At 35.9% G+C, this 18,618-nt stretch overlaps 1 protein-coding gene across 14 annotated transcripts in view; it reads right to left on the minus strand.

The window, feature by feature from the left end:
• Znf438 (zinc finger protein 438) overlaps positions 1-18,618 on the minus strand; it is a 176,962-nt gene that overhangs the window by 5,263 nt on the left and 153,081 nt on the right. For 13 of the 14 annotated variants that reach the window (XM_026402332.2, XM_026402329.2, XM_026402331.2 and 10 more), the window contains one exon: positions 8,774-8,857. In XM_026402332.2, the coding sequence (XP_026258117.1) occupies positions 8,774-8,857 (84 nt within the window). Of the gene's footprint in view, positions 1-8,773; positions 8,858-13,799; positions 13,867-18,618 lie in introns of those variants that run through there. The other variant, XM_077802569.1, reaches the window with a different exon arrangement.

An 18,618-nucleotide genomic window follows, 5' to 3' on the forward strand; every position in this document is an offset into this window, starting at 1 on the left:
GCTGATGTGACACCTTTAAAAAATGTTGAACAAAAACAATAAGATACAAAGTGATAAGTAAGGACATAGAGATGAAATTAAAAAAAACACATGAATCACCCAAAAAGCACTGTCTAGGATACTAATAGGAACAATTTTAACTGAAAGAATAACATTTCGTTCTCCCTCGATTTATTAGCCTGACCAAAGACCAATTTCTACAACCTTAGGAGAACAATTAAGGGGCCCTGCTTCTAAGAACTGAATCATCTATTTTATTCCCTGAGGCTGCAAGGTCACAAGGCTGGCTGCGGAAAAGTTTCTCGTTTCTAAGTACTTCATATTAATCAAACTTCACTTCAACTCACATTTACTAGGCACCTACACTAGTCTAGAAACTGGGACCATTGCAAGCCTAAAAACCCTTTTGAAACTCACGGGGCCACATGTGTTTTGCAATTTACACTTTCAAATTTTAGAAAAGTAATAAGAAGCATATATCAAATGTTACATAACATTCAGAGGTGCCCATAAGTAAACCTATTGCCACTTCTCATAGCAAAATACGTGAGTATCCACAAGTGGACACATGAAGATCTTTAAATTGTCTTATTTCAGTTCAGGTTTTTGCCTATGAATGAGTTTTTATCAATTTTTTGATAAATTTTTCTGTTTTCAGAGCTTTTTAGATCTTGGAATTGTGCATAAAGGATCAAAGAACAATCTGCTTCCAGGATGCCAGGGATGTGAACACAGGTAGGTAGCTGACCATCTCATAAAACAGAATTAAAAATTTAAAAATCAACTTCAGTTTAAATACCTAGTTAGTGTACTAATGATTCAATCAGAAAGTTGACTGTTTTAGTAAGACTGACATGCTTCAAATACATAAGTAGCGTAGTAGGAATCAGCTGGGAAGCAGAGTGGCCAATTTATTAAAAGCAATCAGTGGTGAAATAGGAAAAGGATGCTATGAAACATTGCACATTAGAGTAAGAAGTAAAAGGACTTGTGCTGTTCTGGAAAAGTTGGACAAGGATAATCATATTGTCTGTTGTTTTCTTTCTTAGTTTTGTCACCATGAGGTTCAGGACAAACTGATTAGCCAATCATTTCATAACACCCACTTCTGTGCATTACTATATTTCCTTCCTTATTCATAATTTTAATTTTAAAATTCTATTTTCATTTTAAGCCTCATATTCTCATCTTTTTTAGAAAAGTACTGGAGTTGTAAATAAATATATTAAATCAAGAGGCACAGAATTTGCAGAAAGCCTACAATTATTGATAACTTTTGGTGACCTGAGATAAGGCTTATTAAATAATTATATTAACAATTAATAATGGTCTTTGCATCTATACAACGAATCTGGGGTAGGAAAAATACAGAAGAGAATACATTGGGTCATTTATGTTGATTCCTACTCCTAAATGATTAAGCAGAAAACATTTACAGCAAAAAGAGCTAGAATAAAGGCTATTTTGTCTTTATTCAGTCATAAATCCTCTCAAAACATGACAATAATACATCATAGCAAAAGACATAACACCTCACTTGCCTGCTCACAGATGACTGTCCAATGGCTCTTCATCTCAGAGTGAAAGCCAAAGTCCTTGCAATGGCCTTAAAAGCCTCAGGCTATTTGGGTCTCAGGGGTGACTCTGCCATTTCCTTCACTTGCTTCCCTCCAGCCATCATGGCCTCTTTGCTGTTCCTTAAATGTGCCAGACAGGCACCTCCTCAGTGCTTTGCACTTGAAGTTCCCACTGCCCAGAACATTAAATCCCTAGTACCTGCTGCATCATTTCCTTCAAGGTTTTGCTCAAATGACCTCTTCCCTGTGAACTCTTCTCTGATCACTTTATTTAATACTGTATTACCATTCTGAATTTCTGCCACAGTTAGGATGTGGTTTGTGTCCCAGGGATCGATGTGTTGGAAGCTTTGGTTCCCAGGGTACTATATTGGAAGGCTGGGGAAATTTTAAGAGGTGGGGCCTAGGGGGAGGTCCTTGGGTCAGGGTGGGAAGGTCATGCCCTCTGAAGGGACTGAGGACATTGTCCTGGGAATCTGGTTAGTTCTTATGAGAGGGATATTAACAAAAGCCTGAGCCTGACCTCATCTACCCTGTGCTGCTTGGACTTCTAACCTCCAAATTTGGAGCTCCTTTTCCTCATAAGTAGCCTTCCTCAGGTATTTCATTATAGTAATAAAAAACAGACCAATGCAACAACCCATTCCTTTTTCTGGCTTTAATTTTCTCTGGAACATTTGTTTATCTATTGTACTAAGTGTATGGTCTGCCTTTCCTCAATAAATGAATTCCTTGAGGGCAAGGGGTTTGCCTGTGTCTTCAAGGACCTGGTACAGTGTTCCAGCAAGTGGTACGAATTAATAAATGTTTGTTGAATTTGTTAAGTGATGATAAAGTGACCAAAGAGAAAAATCAAGAATTGATAGATTATGCCCAAGCAATTTTCTTTTACAATGGAAAAAGAAGGAAACAATTTAAAAATAACCTTTAACATTTCATAATTTTGAAAATTAACAAAAGAAAGAGAGGATATATCTCTGGAACTACTACTTCTTTTTTTCCCCCCCAATTTAACTCCAGTAACTGCCAGAATAAGGAAGTGGTTCAGTATAATAATCAAATTCTTCAAAACAAAGGAGATGGTAAGGCCAGTTGTCTATCAGAGGAAATAATAAAATAATAATAAAAGTAAATTATGCTATTGGTGTGTAAACTGATGTAGTCACAGTAACAAGTGGTCTCTGAAGAAAAAACTGCTGTAAGAAAACAGATATACACTGAGAGAGGAGTAGGGAGATTAGAGTGAAGACAGGAACATGGAAAAGCTGAACTTCAGAGGCAGAGCATGGTAATGCAACATGAAGAAGAGCAGAAGCCACACAGAACAGAAGATGCAGCTGAAGCAACAACCAGTGTCAACCAGTGTCAAAGGTCACTTCAAGATCTCTAAAGGATTCAGTTGGGAAGGAACTTCCTATTTTTTTATTTTTAAATAACCAAGTAAAAGAAAGCAACCTTCTAAGAGTTAAGGGTTTCAGAAATGAAACTGGATGTACTTTATAAAGCCATACCAAAATGGAATAAGCTGATTATGACATATTTAAAGTTAATGTGCTACGTCAGATATTCAAAGGTCTCTGCATTATGTGGCTGTCTGTGGTTGGGAACAAAGGACACTCCTGAGGGTAACCAGGTCGGCTCCAGCAAGGGAGAACGCAGATCAGTGTGAGCAGTGTGGGCAGCCTGAATTGACAGAGCCTGGATGACAGGTCTAGCACCTGCCAAGTGAGTCAGTTCCCAAGCGCCCTGAATTTAAAGGCATGGAGGCTGGGGTAGAAAAGCTTGTCAGCCGGCTCATTTTCAATCATCACAAGCTAATCACAATCTGTGAAGACTGTGAAGATAAGGCTTTATAGGGTAAATTTTACTTACTTTTGCCTGCCTGGATCTATCAGGAAGTACACAAAAAGATGAGGGTCTCCTAGAAGTCCCATTTCCCAGAATCATTAGAGAAAGGGAATGAAACTGGTGCATTAGAAGAAAAGCAAGGCAGAAGTATAACAGGGACTTAGGCTGCCTTTGCTGTGCAGTTGAACCTGGTTTGTTGGCACCTATTGAGTCAGGCCTCTGGCTTAGGACTCCAATAATGAAAGAGGAAAAACCACAAAAAATGTATGAAAAATACCCCAAGCCCCAGGAATTACTTACATGTCCATCAACAGAGTGCTAATAAAATAATCATACAACTATGTGATGTAACACTTTGCAGCAGTAAAAAAAGAATGAATTAGATTGATGTGGAATATTCTCCAAGATGTGAGATTCATAGTATTCTATTGTCTAGATGAAAAAGCTGGGGGATACACACATAAACATATTCCTGTATATGTACAGAACAGTTCTGAAAGGAAACAGAAGAGACTAGAGTTAGTGGCGGACTTTTGTGGGGTGGGGCAACCGGGGGAATGTTTGAACTAGGACAGGCATTTATTTTCACTTAACACCCACTGCCTGCACATAGGAGATGCTCATAAATATTTGTTGAATGAATGAAAGGAAAATGAAAGTTTACTTATTTGAAGTAGTTTCTAAAAGCACTATCTTTTGGGATATTCGTGATGAGTGTATGCTACGCCTAAATGACTATATCTAGATATGCACACGGGAATGATTCATGTCTTTTATTTTCCTTGACTACTTAATGCAAGAACTGCTAATGACCAAGGAAGTAATCTAGTAATCTGACAGGCAGCACATACTACCTCCTGAGGTTAAGCATTGAGAAGTATGAGAGCTCATTACCTCCCAAGGACAAGTGGAGTCCTGAGAATTGCTCCTCCAAACAATTTCTTCTTTAGGATGAAAGAAGGCAATTTGCAATAAAGGTCAGTTATGCTAGATTGACTTCAGTTTTTTTTTTTTAAAGTAGTTTGAACAATAGGAGTCCTTAGAGAAGATGAAAATGCCATTAAATTTTAAAACTCTAAATACTAAGAAAGTACGATTGTAGGAAGTCTTTCTTGGCAATGTAGCTACAACAGTGGTTTTTTCCACCACACATTTACAAGGCCTTTCACAGATGGTGTGATCTAAAAACCCTCACCTGCACCTACTAAATTACAGATCTTAGAGAACTCTGTACTAAATAATGAGCAGTAGAAATTTCCACTGACATTCATAATTTCTGAAAATCCTACGAAATTACCCATAACAGAGTTAAAGAGACTCACAGGACTCTCGGGTACTAAACATGGGCTTTTATTAACTGAAAACATAAAAGGCTTACTCAGTAAAATTAATTTTGTACAATTATTCAATGAGAATACTTAATATTAGGATTTTAAATGTGGGCTATTTTTAATCTGTTAAGCATATTAAAGTAACTATTTTGAAAAATGACATTTACAGTTGGGGAGAAATTGATCTAACTGTGGAGTAAAAGGGAACTGGGAGATGCTGAGTTCTTACAATGGTCTAGAACCTAGGCTAGGTCTTTTAATTCCACAAGAAAGTACTATAGTTCCCTCTTTTTAAATATTATGAAAAATAAAGCTTGAGGAAGTTAAGAAACAAGTAAGGTCCACAGAACCCTATCTGTTCCATTCCAATTTGAAGCAGTGATTTTCCTTCATTCTTTCCTCAGAGGCGGAAAATTAAATACAAAGGAATCCTAATTAATTCCAAAATATAATACCATTTCTGAATTTTAAGGAGAAAAAACCCATTTGAAATAGAACTGGCTTTATTCAAAAATTCCTATTACCATTAAATTGATACTTCTGGAAAGCCCACTTGAAAGAGAAAATTAATGGAAAATTAAGTCATCTGAAAGTACAAGCCAATTTTTAGAGTCACATTTGCCATATACTGTCCATAGGATTCTAACAAATGCAGAAAGACTACCAGACATTTGTTTGGAGAATGTGCAAAACGTGTTCTCCACCTCCTCCATCACCAGAGGATTGGATCTGATGGATATTGTTTGCATGTTAGAAGCATTGGGAGGAAGAATGAGAGCTCAGTAGCACTAGGTGCCAATGTCTAACTCAGCTTTATCATACTCTTTCCAAACGCAGCTGGCATAATTAAGAGACAAGTGCATGGGGCAATTCTCTAGATAGCTACTTACAACTCACTTCCTGATTTCCACTGGCAGAACTGAGGCCTGCTTTGTTGCTTCTAAACAAAGTTGTTCCCGCTCATCTCTGGGTTTGGGCAGAGTTCCATTATTCCATCTGTTGGGGCCCACGGGCCTACTGCTAAGCATGTTAGGATGGAACAAGCAGGGGAGTGTCCTCGCTCTTGAAACAGGGCCCCTGGATCCAGGCTCAGAACGAAAGTGCTGCCAAATCAACCTCTAAGGAGCCAACATTTTTAGGTGCTGTTTAGGTTTTAATTTTATTAACTAAAAACCCTATTTACAATTTTATTTGTTGGCATCCCTGTTTTCTCTCCCATTTGGAATTCAAATAATAAATTTCAGTTGGGGTTCAAACTGTTTCCCAAGATGGTCTGTGGTTAAAATAAGTGTGGTAAAATCCTGGAGAAGTTTGGGATAAAAATAATGTCTCATAACACAAGGGAGCTCAATTTAATTTTGTCAAAAAACTATAAACACATTTAGCCATTGCCTACTCAATCTTTTAGTGCTGTCCAGGATCTGTGGCAATAGGCAGAGTCAGTAAGAATTTACTGAGTGTTGACTGTGGAGTGTGCACTGTAAAATGTGCTGGCAATAGGCACAAGTGTGCTTTTGTTTCAAAGTACTCAAGTTGCCAAATATCATTTCTTGTATCTCCAGCACGAAGGCCTGAAGTCATCATTATCTCAGACCCAACTGAGATAAGCACATTTCCAACTGGACATTTGTGTCCTGTGTCTATTTGTCCATTCCCTTTGGCACATCTGTCCTGCTTTGCTGACCTATGCTCTTGGCTAACTCCCTCCCTTCCTCTCCTAATGCCAGTACCTAGCAGGCACCTTCCACTCAGCACAACCCTGTGAGAGTTTGTCAAACAATGAAATCCTCACCTCCTTAGCAAGAAAGGGAATTCTTATTTTCTGAGAGCTGAGTTTCTTTCATGATGACTGTTGCTTAAACATTATTCTAATGATAAGTTATATTTTATGTCAGGTATTGTAAAAAAAAAAAAAAACACATGCATTATCTCATTTGATCTCCATGATAACCTGAGTGAGGAATTCCTGTTGAGCCATTTTCTAGTAAAGATTTCTAAGCTGGTGAACAGCAGTGCTGGAATCCAAATCCTGGCCCTCTTGTCTGCACAGGCTTTCCCGGCTCCTCCTTGTATAGATTGTAAACTACTGTGCACAGTTATGGCCACCATTATACTCTCTGAATTTGGGGGTTCAAACAGTTTGGTTTCGATGCCTGGCTTTGTCATGTACTTGTGGCTTTGGCCAGTCACTCTGTTGCGCCTAAATATTGTCATCTATGAAATGGGCATAACAGTACACTAGCTACTGGGATTAAATGAGAAAAATATCCATGAAGGTGCCAGGGTGGTTCCTATCACGTTAGACAGACATTTAGCAGATAGTTTCCCATTTTCTCTTGCCAGGAAGGATTAAGTTTCTGATGCTTATTTAATGTGGGAAAATAAGCACAGAACTTGAGGGCTCATCATATGGAAATAGTTCTGAATCTTTAAACTAATGTTTCCTTTTTGAGAGGTAAATGAAGGAAAGTGAGACAAAATAGCTATTATTCACTAATGAGGATCCCCATAAAACTATATTTTTTTCTCTGCAGTTTCTCTGATGACACCCATTTGGGCAGCTCAGCCATCCCTAACATGATTCATCCTGTCAGTATCACTTACTCCCTCTCCTCCCCCACCCCGTATGTCAGTTGACAAAGTGTTAATTGGATTAACAATTCAGTGTGAACAGGAGTTAACATGTGCATTTCAAAGAGCTATTTTGTGGGGACACTCCATGCTTTTGTTTATACAGAATAGTGAAGCCAATTGTTGCTCTTTTAAAAAATTTTTATTGGTTCTTTTTAGTTATACATGACCATAGAATCCATTATGATATAATTAACAAGCATGGAATATATTTTATTCTAATTAGGATCTCATTGTTGTGGGTGTACATGATGGTGGGATTCACTTAGGTACTTTCATATATGTACATAGGAAAATTGTTAGATTCATTCTACTGTCTTTCCTATTCCAATTGTTGTTCTTAAACCTAGCAGGAAAGAAAGTACTAACAGGCATTCAGTTTAGCAAGAGTGAGTCAGGCCAGATCTCAGTGGCCCTGTGAGCGAAGGCACCACCTGGAGTTGGGTTTGGGATACTGGTCACTTCTCTGGAAGATAGTGAGAATAACAGCCATGATTTCTCAATTCAGGAGTGAAAAGATGTGGGCTCTCAAAGTGGGTAGGGACAGGGCAACCAAAGTTTTGAAGGCACATAGTTATAGATTTAGTATTTTGCTGCGTAAAGCATTAACAAATGTAAAGATAGCTTGACTTTAGAAAGAAGAGTTGGGCACCAAAGGGGAAATACAGTTCATTAACTGAATAAATCAGATACATAAATATATCAGAAAGTAAGAGGAAACAAGTATTCTTTATGAGAGAATTTAAAAGCCGATTACTTCAAACAATAGTGACAATAAAAGAAAATTACACAAGTGGTTTGTTAAATTCAAGTAACTATCTTTTTGAGGACACATAATTAATGTACCAAATGAAAAGTAAATTTAAAAAGCTTTATCATTTAAAATACATTTTAATATTTCTCAATTTCAACAAGTGTCTTCTTCATCTTAATTGAGCCCTTTTTATTAGTTCCTATGTCTGGGAGGACTTATTTTGATTTCAAGAACTTCTGATGAAAAACAGCTGAAAACTGGATGTGATACTTGTTTTTAATACATGTAGAAAGAAGTTGTTTATCTTTTTGGAAAAATAATTTGTAGCATGCACAAAATTTTATTCATTATTATACAACAGTCAAGTTAGTATCGTTACCCAAATCTAGGGATGAATGAATAGCATAAAAATTTGTGAAGAGTTAATGACTTTTCAAGGACACTCAGCAAAACAGATGGAAACTTCTGAAATGCTTTAACCCCATTTTCTTATTATTCTTTTTGTTGTTAATATTACTAAAATGGCTAATATTCACTTGAGTTCCAGTTGAAATTTAACCTTGATAAAAACATTTCACATGGTCAAAGCAGCAGATCATTTAATCTGACATTCTATCATCCACAAAAAATACCTGTGCAGACTGTCTTTCTAGGAGAGTCCAGCATTTGTGGAGTTAGGTGTTTCTCAACAGGACTGGTGGACATGGAATCATCTCCTATAGAAAAAAAACTTTGGTAAATGGAACAAATTTCTCATTGCAAGCAATCTTCAACAACCAATAAAAGTTGCTCTTTTTAAAATTTTCCTTAAGATGATTTTTAAAAAAACTTTGTTCTTTTTAGTTATACAGGGCAGTAGAATGTATTTTGACATATTATACATACATGGAATATAACTTCCCATTTTTGTGGTTGTACATGTTGTGGATATTACATATTACACTAGTCATATATTCATATATGAACATATAGGAAAGTTATGTCTGATTCATTCTACTGTCTCTACTATTCCCATCCCTCCTCCCTTCCCTTCATTTCCCTTTGTCTAATCTGATTAACCTCTATTTTCCCTGCTTATTGTGTTAGTGCCCATGAATCAGAGAGAATACTTGGCCTGTTTTTTTTGGGGGATTGGCTTATTTTACTTAACATGATAGTCTCCAGTTCTATCCATCCATTTACTGGCAAATGCCATAATTTCACTCTTCTTTATGGCTAATATTCTATTGCATATATGTAGCATATTTTCTTTATCCATTCATCTGCTGAAAGGCACCTAGGTTGGTTCCATAGCTTAGCTATTATGAATTGAACTACTATAAACATTGATGTGGCTCTCACTATAGTATAATGATTTTAAGTCCTTTTGGTATATACTGATGATTGGGATAATTGTGTCAAATGGTTCCATTCCAAGTTTTCTGAGGACTCTCCATTCTGCTTTCAAGAGTGGTTACACCAATTTGCAGTGCCACCAGCGATATATGAGTGTACCTTTCCCCCCATATGCTCACCAATATTTATTGTTACTTGTATTCTTGATAATTGCCATTCTCACTGGAGTGAGATCAAAGGGCTTTTTCTTTTTTTTAGTCTTATATTTATATAGCATTTGCAATAGTTATATATACTGGGTATGACTAGAGAGATGGCAGTTGATGAAGAAAAACTTTTCTTTAGTGGGATAAACAGACAAGGTTTGAACATCTGAATATATAGTCAGCTGGAAGAATTAAACTAGGACACATGCAGAAGGTTGAAACTTTCTTGCTTTTGGTCTAAACACCATGATTATGAAACTAAAGCGGTTAAGAGCACAATGTTTCAGTAACACTAAAATGAATCACAACAATTATTACTTTTTATACTGTAATTTCAAAAGTAGGTTTACTTTATATAGATTGGGCACTTTTGAGGCATATGTAAACTGCACTTAAAAGACAAGGGGTGAGGTGGTAGCTCAGTGGTAGAGGGCTTGCCCAGCAGGCACCAGACCTTGGGTTTTATTATCAGAACTAAAAAAAAAAAAAAAAAGTCCCACTGTTTTGTAGTCTTATAGATGCTTTGTCTTCACATTTGATTTATCTTCAACTCACACTGATTTACGACATTTTTGCTATAAGTTTTTCTATAGTTCATTAAGCTCATGATTTTGAAGTACCAATGCAAGAGGCTGGACAGCCATGGATCTTTTGGAGGTAAAGTATTCCCTTGTTATGGTTTCATTGATAATCATTTTTTAAACATTGCTGCTGGTAAGTCTTGACTGTTTCTTCTATAATCAAGGCATAACTTTCTTTAGCAAAGAAAGACCACCCACAATACTAATATTTTGAAGAAAATAAAGAAAAAGAAAATGAGGTACTAGGTACTGATTGACACTCAAGATAACCAGAGGTATAGTAGTTACCTGGGTGGAGCTAATCAGATCAGCTGAATATGACTCCAAGGTAGACCTCATATAATCAGATTCTGACCCAAGCCAGCATCAAAGGCAAGAGTCATCAAAGTTTGAAATCTTTGGTGACTACTTTGGATTTCTTTTCTTTGAGTTCTGCTTGGTTTCTCCTCCACCAATCTCTTTATTCTCCTTTGGTTGTAACTATAAAATCTGGTTGAAGGGAACATTTAATCTAATCTGCTAGTTAGGAGTATGTATGAGTTAATTATTCATTTTCACTAAGAGATGGAATGATTATCTACCTGCCTGTGTTCTCTTGTCCTAGGCCATGCTTATGTGTAAGCTTAGGTAATGTTCTATTTTTCCAGTACCGGCTTCATGGCGATCATCATGGGCACTCCCAAAAGACCATAGGTTCACCCCACTGCTGTCTTCCTATGGCACCTTCCCCAACTGGCCCCCACCTTGTATACTCTACTCCCATTGCTTGTTAATTAGTGCTGCAGAATTCAACCACCATGACACTAGACAGCATTACAAGCTTTCTAGTCTCAAAATCAGTTCCACAATCCTGTTCCACAATCCATTTACTTGTCCCTAACAGACTCCCTTTGGTTCCTAACTAGGGTTTGCCCAGATTTTTCCAAGGCACTTTCAATTCCACTCCCCCACAAGCAGGGCTGTTGTCTCTTTAGCTACAGGTTTTTAACATTGAATTTCAATGAAAAAAGAGAGGCCAGTAGGAGGGAAGCATTCCTTGACCCTTTTTCCCACTTCTAAACTTACCTTCTATCTTTGATTAAAACCACACAAATAATAACTTTTCCAGGATGGGAGAAAGGAAGGTAAAATACTATCATTCTACATATACAGCTTCTCTGCCTCAAGCCCGGAAACATTAGAATTTAAAAAATATGCACATTAGAACAGAGAGATGGAGGTTACTAACCCTAGTGCTCCTAGTGGTGCTTCAGGGAGACCACTGAGACCACCACTGAGCTCTCTAGCACTCAGGGAGACCCTTCATGACCAATCGGTCTACAAGTAGCTGCTCAGTCCAATGGGATCATTTTTGGTTTTCTTTTTTGTAATTTTAATTGTCTTGTCCTTTGTGGTATAATAATATCATGATATTATATTATAGTCTAGACTCCTCCCATTAGAATATAAGTGTAACAAAAGCAGGAGCTGTTTCATTCATTGCAGGAACTGTCGCTCAATCAATATCTGGCAGTTGCACAATACAGTATATATTTACTGAATGAAGAAATTATTCTCAATTGTATTGTCTTGCTTTCTCCTATGCTTTTGCTAAACACAAAAATATATTAAAAAAAACAGTAAAAGGTCATTGGGTTCTATCTTTTGTTCTAGCTACAGTTAAATTTCTTGGAGGATCACAAAGCTGAGGAGTGATGGATTTGAACCCAGACCTGTCTGGCACTACAGCTCTTCTTCCTTTACTCCAAACACACTAAGGTGTTTTGCAATTTGTCCATTTATGTATTAGTCTCCTCCAAAGGCTGGTGAGTGTCACATAACCCATCTCAAAGTGGAGAAAATAAAAATCTTTTTGACCAAACTTTTTTTCTGATCAGCAGTGTAACTACTGGAGCAGGGGAGAAAGCTTCCTTGTTTTAACAGGACTCTATAGCATGGGTGCTGGGCAGGTAGTTAATGAAATTTATATAGAGCAATTTTCAATGCTTTAACACTTAAAAGCCAGGCTTCTTATACAGGTGGATTCCTTTTACAGATTAGGTTTATACCAGTATGCAAGTTCTTTTTTTAAAAAAAATATTTATTTAGTTGTAATTGGACATAATACCTTTATTTAATTTATTTATTTATATGTGGTGCTGAGGATCAAACCCAGCGCCTCACTCATGCTAGGCGAGTGCTCTACCGCTGAGCCACAACCCCAGCTCCACCAGTATGCAAGTTCTCTAAAACAAAAATTACATAAGAAATTCATGAAACTTTTAAGCACTGACAGAGCACTTTCATTAATGAGCAAAAATAAATGAATAAAAACCTGTTACTAAGGTCTTTTATAATTAAAAAATAAAACAAATATCTTAGATATTTCCTAATCCTGTATCACCTGCTAGGAAAACCAAGGTCACCCAAGAACATTAGGACTGAATGAAAAGGTCTAAAAATGTTAAAAAGAATTTCTAAATTCCTCATGTGGCAAGTCCTGCTCTTTTAAATAAACATGATAAAACACCAGTGCTGTGATGTGTGGCTTCATCAGGGGAATGTTCCTTCTGGGGCTGGGGATGAGTTTCTTAGAAACAAGAAGACAAATTACATAGTACATGTAAGTTAGAGAACAGAGATCTGCTTTGATTCTTGTACTTACTGCTACAATAAATCTGAGATAATAATGCTTATTTTTTATTGGCCTTGGTTCTCTTCTTTGCAAGAGAGGATTAGACTAGCAAGGTGTTTCTTAAAAAATGGTGTGCAGAATTTGGAGAAGGTCCCAACACTTTATTTTTATACTAATACTGAGATACCATTTGCCTTTTCTGCTGTGTTGATGTCTATGTGTGCTGCACTGATAGGGCAAAAGAAATACTGGGTAAAATTGCTCTACCACCTCAGTCTGAATTGAGGCACTGACAGCAAACTAAACAGTCATATTCTCCACAGTCACACTCATAGTAGAACAATAAATAAGCAGTATGAACTTTAAGTTACATTAAATCTTGATCCTTGAGCACATGCCTTTTCACTATTTTGTGTGATGAAATGGTTCACAAAGAAGCATGATGGCTGCCTTGAGGAAAAGCATTCTATTCATCTGTGAAACTAAACTAGCTGCTTTTTCCCCATGGAAAAGCATTCCTATCTGAAAGAACATCTGAGAGATGTGTGTTGAAATATATTTAAAGAACACAGTCAGATTTGGGTACCTGGCAGACATGTTCTCAAAAATAAACGAATGGAGCTTTCATTACAAGAAAAAACTGGAAATATTTTTTGTCAATGATGAAAATCATCTTTTGAGAGGCAACTGGGAAACTAGGATTCACCACCAGAACTTGAAGCTTCCTAATATAGGTGCTTTTCCACTTATGAGGAGGTCAAATACTAATAAACCCATTGTTAAGATGAAGAGAGTACAACCGGAAAATGCATTTTATACACCTAAGGCTGGGGAAGAGTTTCTTAGAAACAAGAAGACAAATTACATAGTACATGTAAGTTAGAGAACAGAGATAGTATACTGTGGACTACTAGATACTTACACTTGTGATCTCATGGCTGATTGGAAACTGTGGCTTGTTTCATGAGAAAATGTCAGGAGAGTTTCTTATGAGAGTGTCATACCACATATTGCTAGCCCAGGAAAAGATCAAAATTCAAAATTTAAATTTGGTTTCTACTAATGTGTATTGCTTTCATAATACATGTGTGTACTGCTTTATCCTTTCTTACTAGGGTAAAGTTAAAAAAAAAAAAAGTAAAGTTGAGGAGCATACTTAAGATCTTTCCAGATGAGACTGGTGGTTACATTAGTGAATATTCTAAAAATATTTTCTAATAAAGCATATGGAAGATCTTCAAGTCAGTGGACTAGTTTTTTTTTTTATCTCTATCTCTTTCTTTTCTCTTTTGATATGTGGGATCAAACCCAGAGCCTTGTGCATGCTAGGCAAGCACTCTACCACTGAGCTACACCCTAGCCAGGGAACTAATGTTTTCTAAATGACCAAAATATGGTACTGAGACATTAAAAAGACTCAGTCATGCAGGAAAAACAAACAAAACAGAATATAAAAACTACACTGACATGATTTAAAATTTCACATTATAACTAAACTTTAAGAACAATCTGAGAAGTTTTGGGGTGTGTGTGTGTGTATATATCTATATATCTATATATCTATATCTATCTCCAATGATCTGAAAAGGAAAATTGGATTTTTCCTTTAATATTTCAACACAAACAACATCACAGCAAGACCAAATATGGGACTCAAAAACCATCTTCAATAAGCCAGACTTCAAAAATATTTGCAAAAAACATTGTTAATGTCTGTCTTCTAAATTTTTTGTTTCAGAAAATACTTAATTTTGTTAAACTAGGTTATTTATGCTAAGATTTAATGAGCTCATTGTTATATTAAAATGAATTCATACATATGCAGTTTCTGCTTATAATCACTATTATGGTAAATATAAATAGATAAAACCTATATAGATCGTCTTTAGAGTTCTCAATAATTTTTAAGAATGCAAAGTTGTTCTGAAACTAAGATGCTTGAGCTACTGAATTAGATAAAATCTGATATTTAATCTCTTTTGAGAGTCTATGACTGTGTGTGTGTGTGGGAGGGGTTATCAAGTCTGGAGATATTTTGCTTGTTTTGTAAGTTTTTATTCCTTTCACATTTGTTTCCTTGAGAATATAATATGGCAGCTCAATAACAGAGTTTTGGTAATAAAGTGTTAAAATGTAATTTATCCTGATAAAATATTTATTATTAAAATGTTACTAGTTGACAACATTAGAATACAGGTTAAATAATAAAATTCTTGACAAAAATCTTCCAAATATATAATACTTCAGAAGCTTATCTTACTTAATTTGAATTGATATTCATAGACTATGTCATAAATCATGTTCAAACCGATGACATATCAACTTTTCCCAATTTGAAGAAATATCACCAGATTCTCTTGGTAATATACAATAAATATTTTTTTTTTATAAAAAAGACTGCTTTTTTAAAAAGCAAAATGCATTCAAAATCATTAATTTTTTTTTTATCAAAACCAAATTACCATAAGGTGCTCATTCTAGTATAGTCTGGATACTGGAATTTCTGTAAACATTTTTAGGATCTTGATGCCAATTAATTAAGAGACAAGAACATTATGTTGACTATTAAAAGCATTACTAGTGATTTATGAATTTCTACTCCTACCAATATTACATTTTTAGGACAAAAATGCCTACCTTATATTTTTGGCCTGCTGAACATCCTAAATACCCTATCAAACTACTTGGCTTTTATCCCCGCACAACTCATCATACCAACCATCTGCATAAATAAAGATGCAAGCATCTGCTATATGGCAAATGGTCTCAGGGGCAGATGTTTCTATCCTTGTGTTCATGTCACTGGGGCTGGATACATTATTTGAACAGATGTACACAATCTGAAAGTGTTGTGTCCCACAGTGAAATGTCTCCAACTGCTTTCTATCAAAGTACATAAATGCTATTTGCACCTGCATTTATGTTAATGATATAAAGGCAGCAGGGGTCTGACAAAGTGAGATGTGATGCTATGAAATATATTTACATGGTTAATTGGAATTTCTGAGACTATGCTGCCAAACGGCCACACTAACATTGATACATGCTTGAGTAAATTGTCTGATTACCAGCGTGCTTTTTAAGTAATGGAAATATGGTTATTTCAAAATAACTCATTATCTAAATCTACTAATAAGAATATCTTAAACTTCAGTATTTTATACCAAAATAAAATATGCATGGTCTACTTGATAGGTTTTAGGCCACCCAAGCCATTTCCAAGGATAGGTCTAGAGATATGTATGTGTTTTCCATTTGTTCTTCTGTCAACACATAACACACTAATAAAGCACAGTGGTACTTTGCAGAAGTTATTACATCAGAAAGTTCCAATTTCTAACATTAAGGAGTTAACCAAAACCAGCTTGAAAATGTCAATCTGTACTTGGTCTGTGGCATAAAATGGTACCAAAAGTCCAAGAACAGCATTTACACCACTTGTTAAGATCAAAATGTTTCCACATGTATTTCAATGTTTGAAAACATAATATTTTGGTAATACATAAAGAATGATTTTTTTTCCCTCTAGTAACAAGGTCACAAAGCAATGCTAACCACTAAATGCAAAGCACTAAACTCTAGTGGTTCTCCTTGCTACTACTGTACATTTACATGCAAGGGCTGGAGAGTCAAATAAGTTACAATAGTAGTTTTCTTTACAGCTTTACTAAGCTAAAAGGTTGTGGTCAATTTCAAATAATACATTACTACTTTTATTAACTTGAAATTTATAATATAAACTATGCTCAAAGACATTGTATCTGAGATAAATATTATCCAAAATAACTTTTTAAAAACATTTATTTATTTAATTTGTTATACATGACAGCAAAATGCATTTCAATTTATAGTACACATATATAGCACATTTTTTCATGTCTCTGGTTGTACAAGAAAGTAGAGTCACACCATTCTTGTCTTCATACATGTACTAGGGTAATGATGTCCTTCTCATTCCACAGTCTTTCCCCATTTCCCTTCTCTTACCTTCCCTCCCCTTTGCCCTATCTAAAGTTCTTCCATTCCGCCCAGGCTCCCCTGCCCCACCTCCATTATGGATCAGCATCTTCATATAAGAGAGAACATTTGGCCTTTGGTTTTTGAGATTGGTTTACTTCACTTTTCTTTTAATGATAAGTAGTATTCCATTGTGTATATATACCACACTTTCTTTATACATTCATCTACTAACGGGTATCTAGGTTAGTTCCACAATTTAGTTATTGTGTGTGAATTGTGCTGCTATAAACATTGATGTGGCTGTGTCCCTGTAGTATGCTGTTTTTAAGTCCTTTGGGTTTAGACCAAGTAGCTGGGTCAAATGGTGGTCCCATTCCAAGTTTTCCAAGGAATCTCCATACTGCTTTCCATATTGGTTGTACCAATTTGCAAGTCCACCAGCAATGTATGAGTGTGCCCTCCTTCCCATATCCTCGCCAAAACTTACTGTTGTTTGTATTCTTAATAGCTGCCATTTTGACAGGAGTGAAATGAAATCTTAGTTTTGATTTGCATTTCTCTAATTTTTATGCTGAACATTTTTCACGTATTTGTTGATTGATCATATATCATCTTCTGAGGAGTGTCTGTTCAGTTTGTTGGGCCATTTATTGACTGGGTTATTTGTTTATTGAATGTTAAGATTTTTGAGTTCTTTACATATCCTAGAAATTAGTGCTCTATCTGATGTACTGTGGTAAAAATGTGCTCCCATTCTATAGGTTTTTTATTCACCTCACTGATTATTTCTTTTGTTGAGAAGCTTTTTAGTTTGAATCCTTCCCATTTGTTGATTCTTGATTTTATTTCTTGCACTATAGGAGTCTTATAAAGGAAGTCATGGCCTAGTCCGATGTGTTGAAGATTTGAACCTATTCTTTCTTCTATCAGGTACAGGGTTTCTGGTTTAATTCCTAGGCCCTTGATCCACTTTGAGTTGAGTTTTGTGCATGGTGAGAGATAGGGCTTAATTTCATTTTGCTGTATATGGGTTTCCAGTTTTCCCAGCACCATTTGTTGAAGAGGCTATCTTTTCTCCAATATGTTTTTGGTGCCTTTGTCTAATATGAGATAACTGTATTTATGTGGGTTTGTCTCTCTGTCCTCTATTCTGTATCACTGGTCTACAAGTCTAGTTTGGTGCCAATACCACGCCATTTTTGTTACTATTGCTCTCTGGTATAGTGATGCCACCTGCTTCACTCTTCTTGCTATGGATTGCTTTGGTTATTCTGGGTCTCTAATTTTTCCAGAAGAATTTCATGATTGCTCTTTCTAGTTCTATGAGGTATGTCATTGGGGTTTTGATTGGAATTGCATTAAATCTGTATAGTGTTTTTGGTAGTATGGTCATTTTGACAATATTAATTCTGCCTATCCAACAACAAGGGAGACCTTTCCTTCTTCTAAGATCTTCTTCAATTTCTTTCTTTAGCATTCTGTAGTTTTCATTGTAGATGTCTTTCACCTCTTTTGTTAAGTTGATTAACAAGTATTTTATTATTCTGCAAATTATCCTCAAATATCTACTTATGGAATTTCATGGTCATTTATATGCATATTTATATACATATGCAGAACAGGGAAAAATCTGTACCACCTGACATGTACAGTTCCCAGATGAGGTCAAACTAGGTGGTGCTCTCCTTTTTCATTTTAGCTCTTATACTGTAAACAAGAGTCTTTTTAATGGTCTATTTAGTGCCATGTTTTGCATTTTTATGCCATTTCTTGTCAGTTTC

Source organism: Urocitellus parryii, chromosome 9 (assembly GCF_045843805.1).
Source record: "Urocitellus parryii isolate mUroPar1 chromosome 9, mUroPar1.hap1, whole genome shotgun sequence".
NCBI lineage: Eukaryota > Metazoa > Chordata > Mammalia > Rodentia > Sciuridae > Urocitellus > Urocitellus parryii.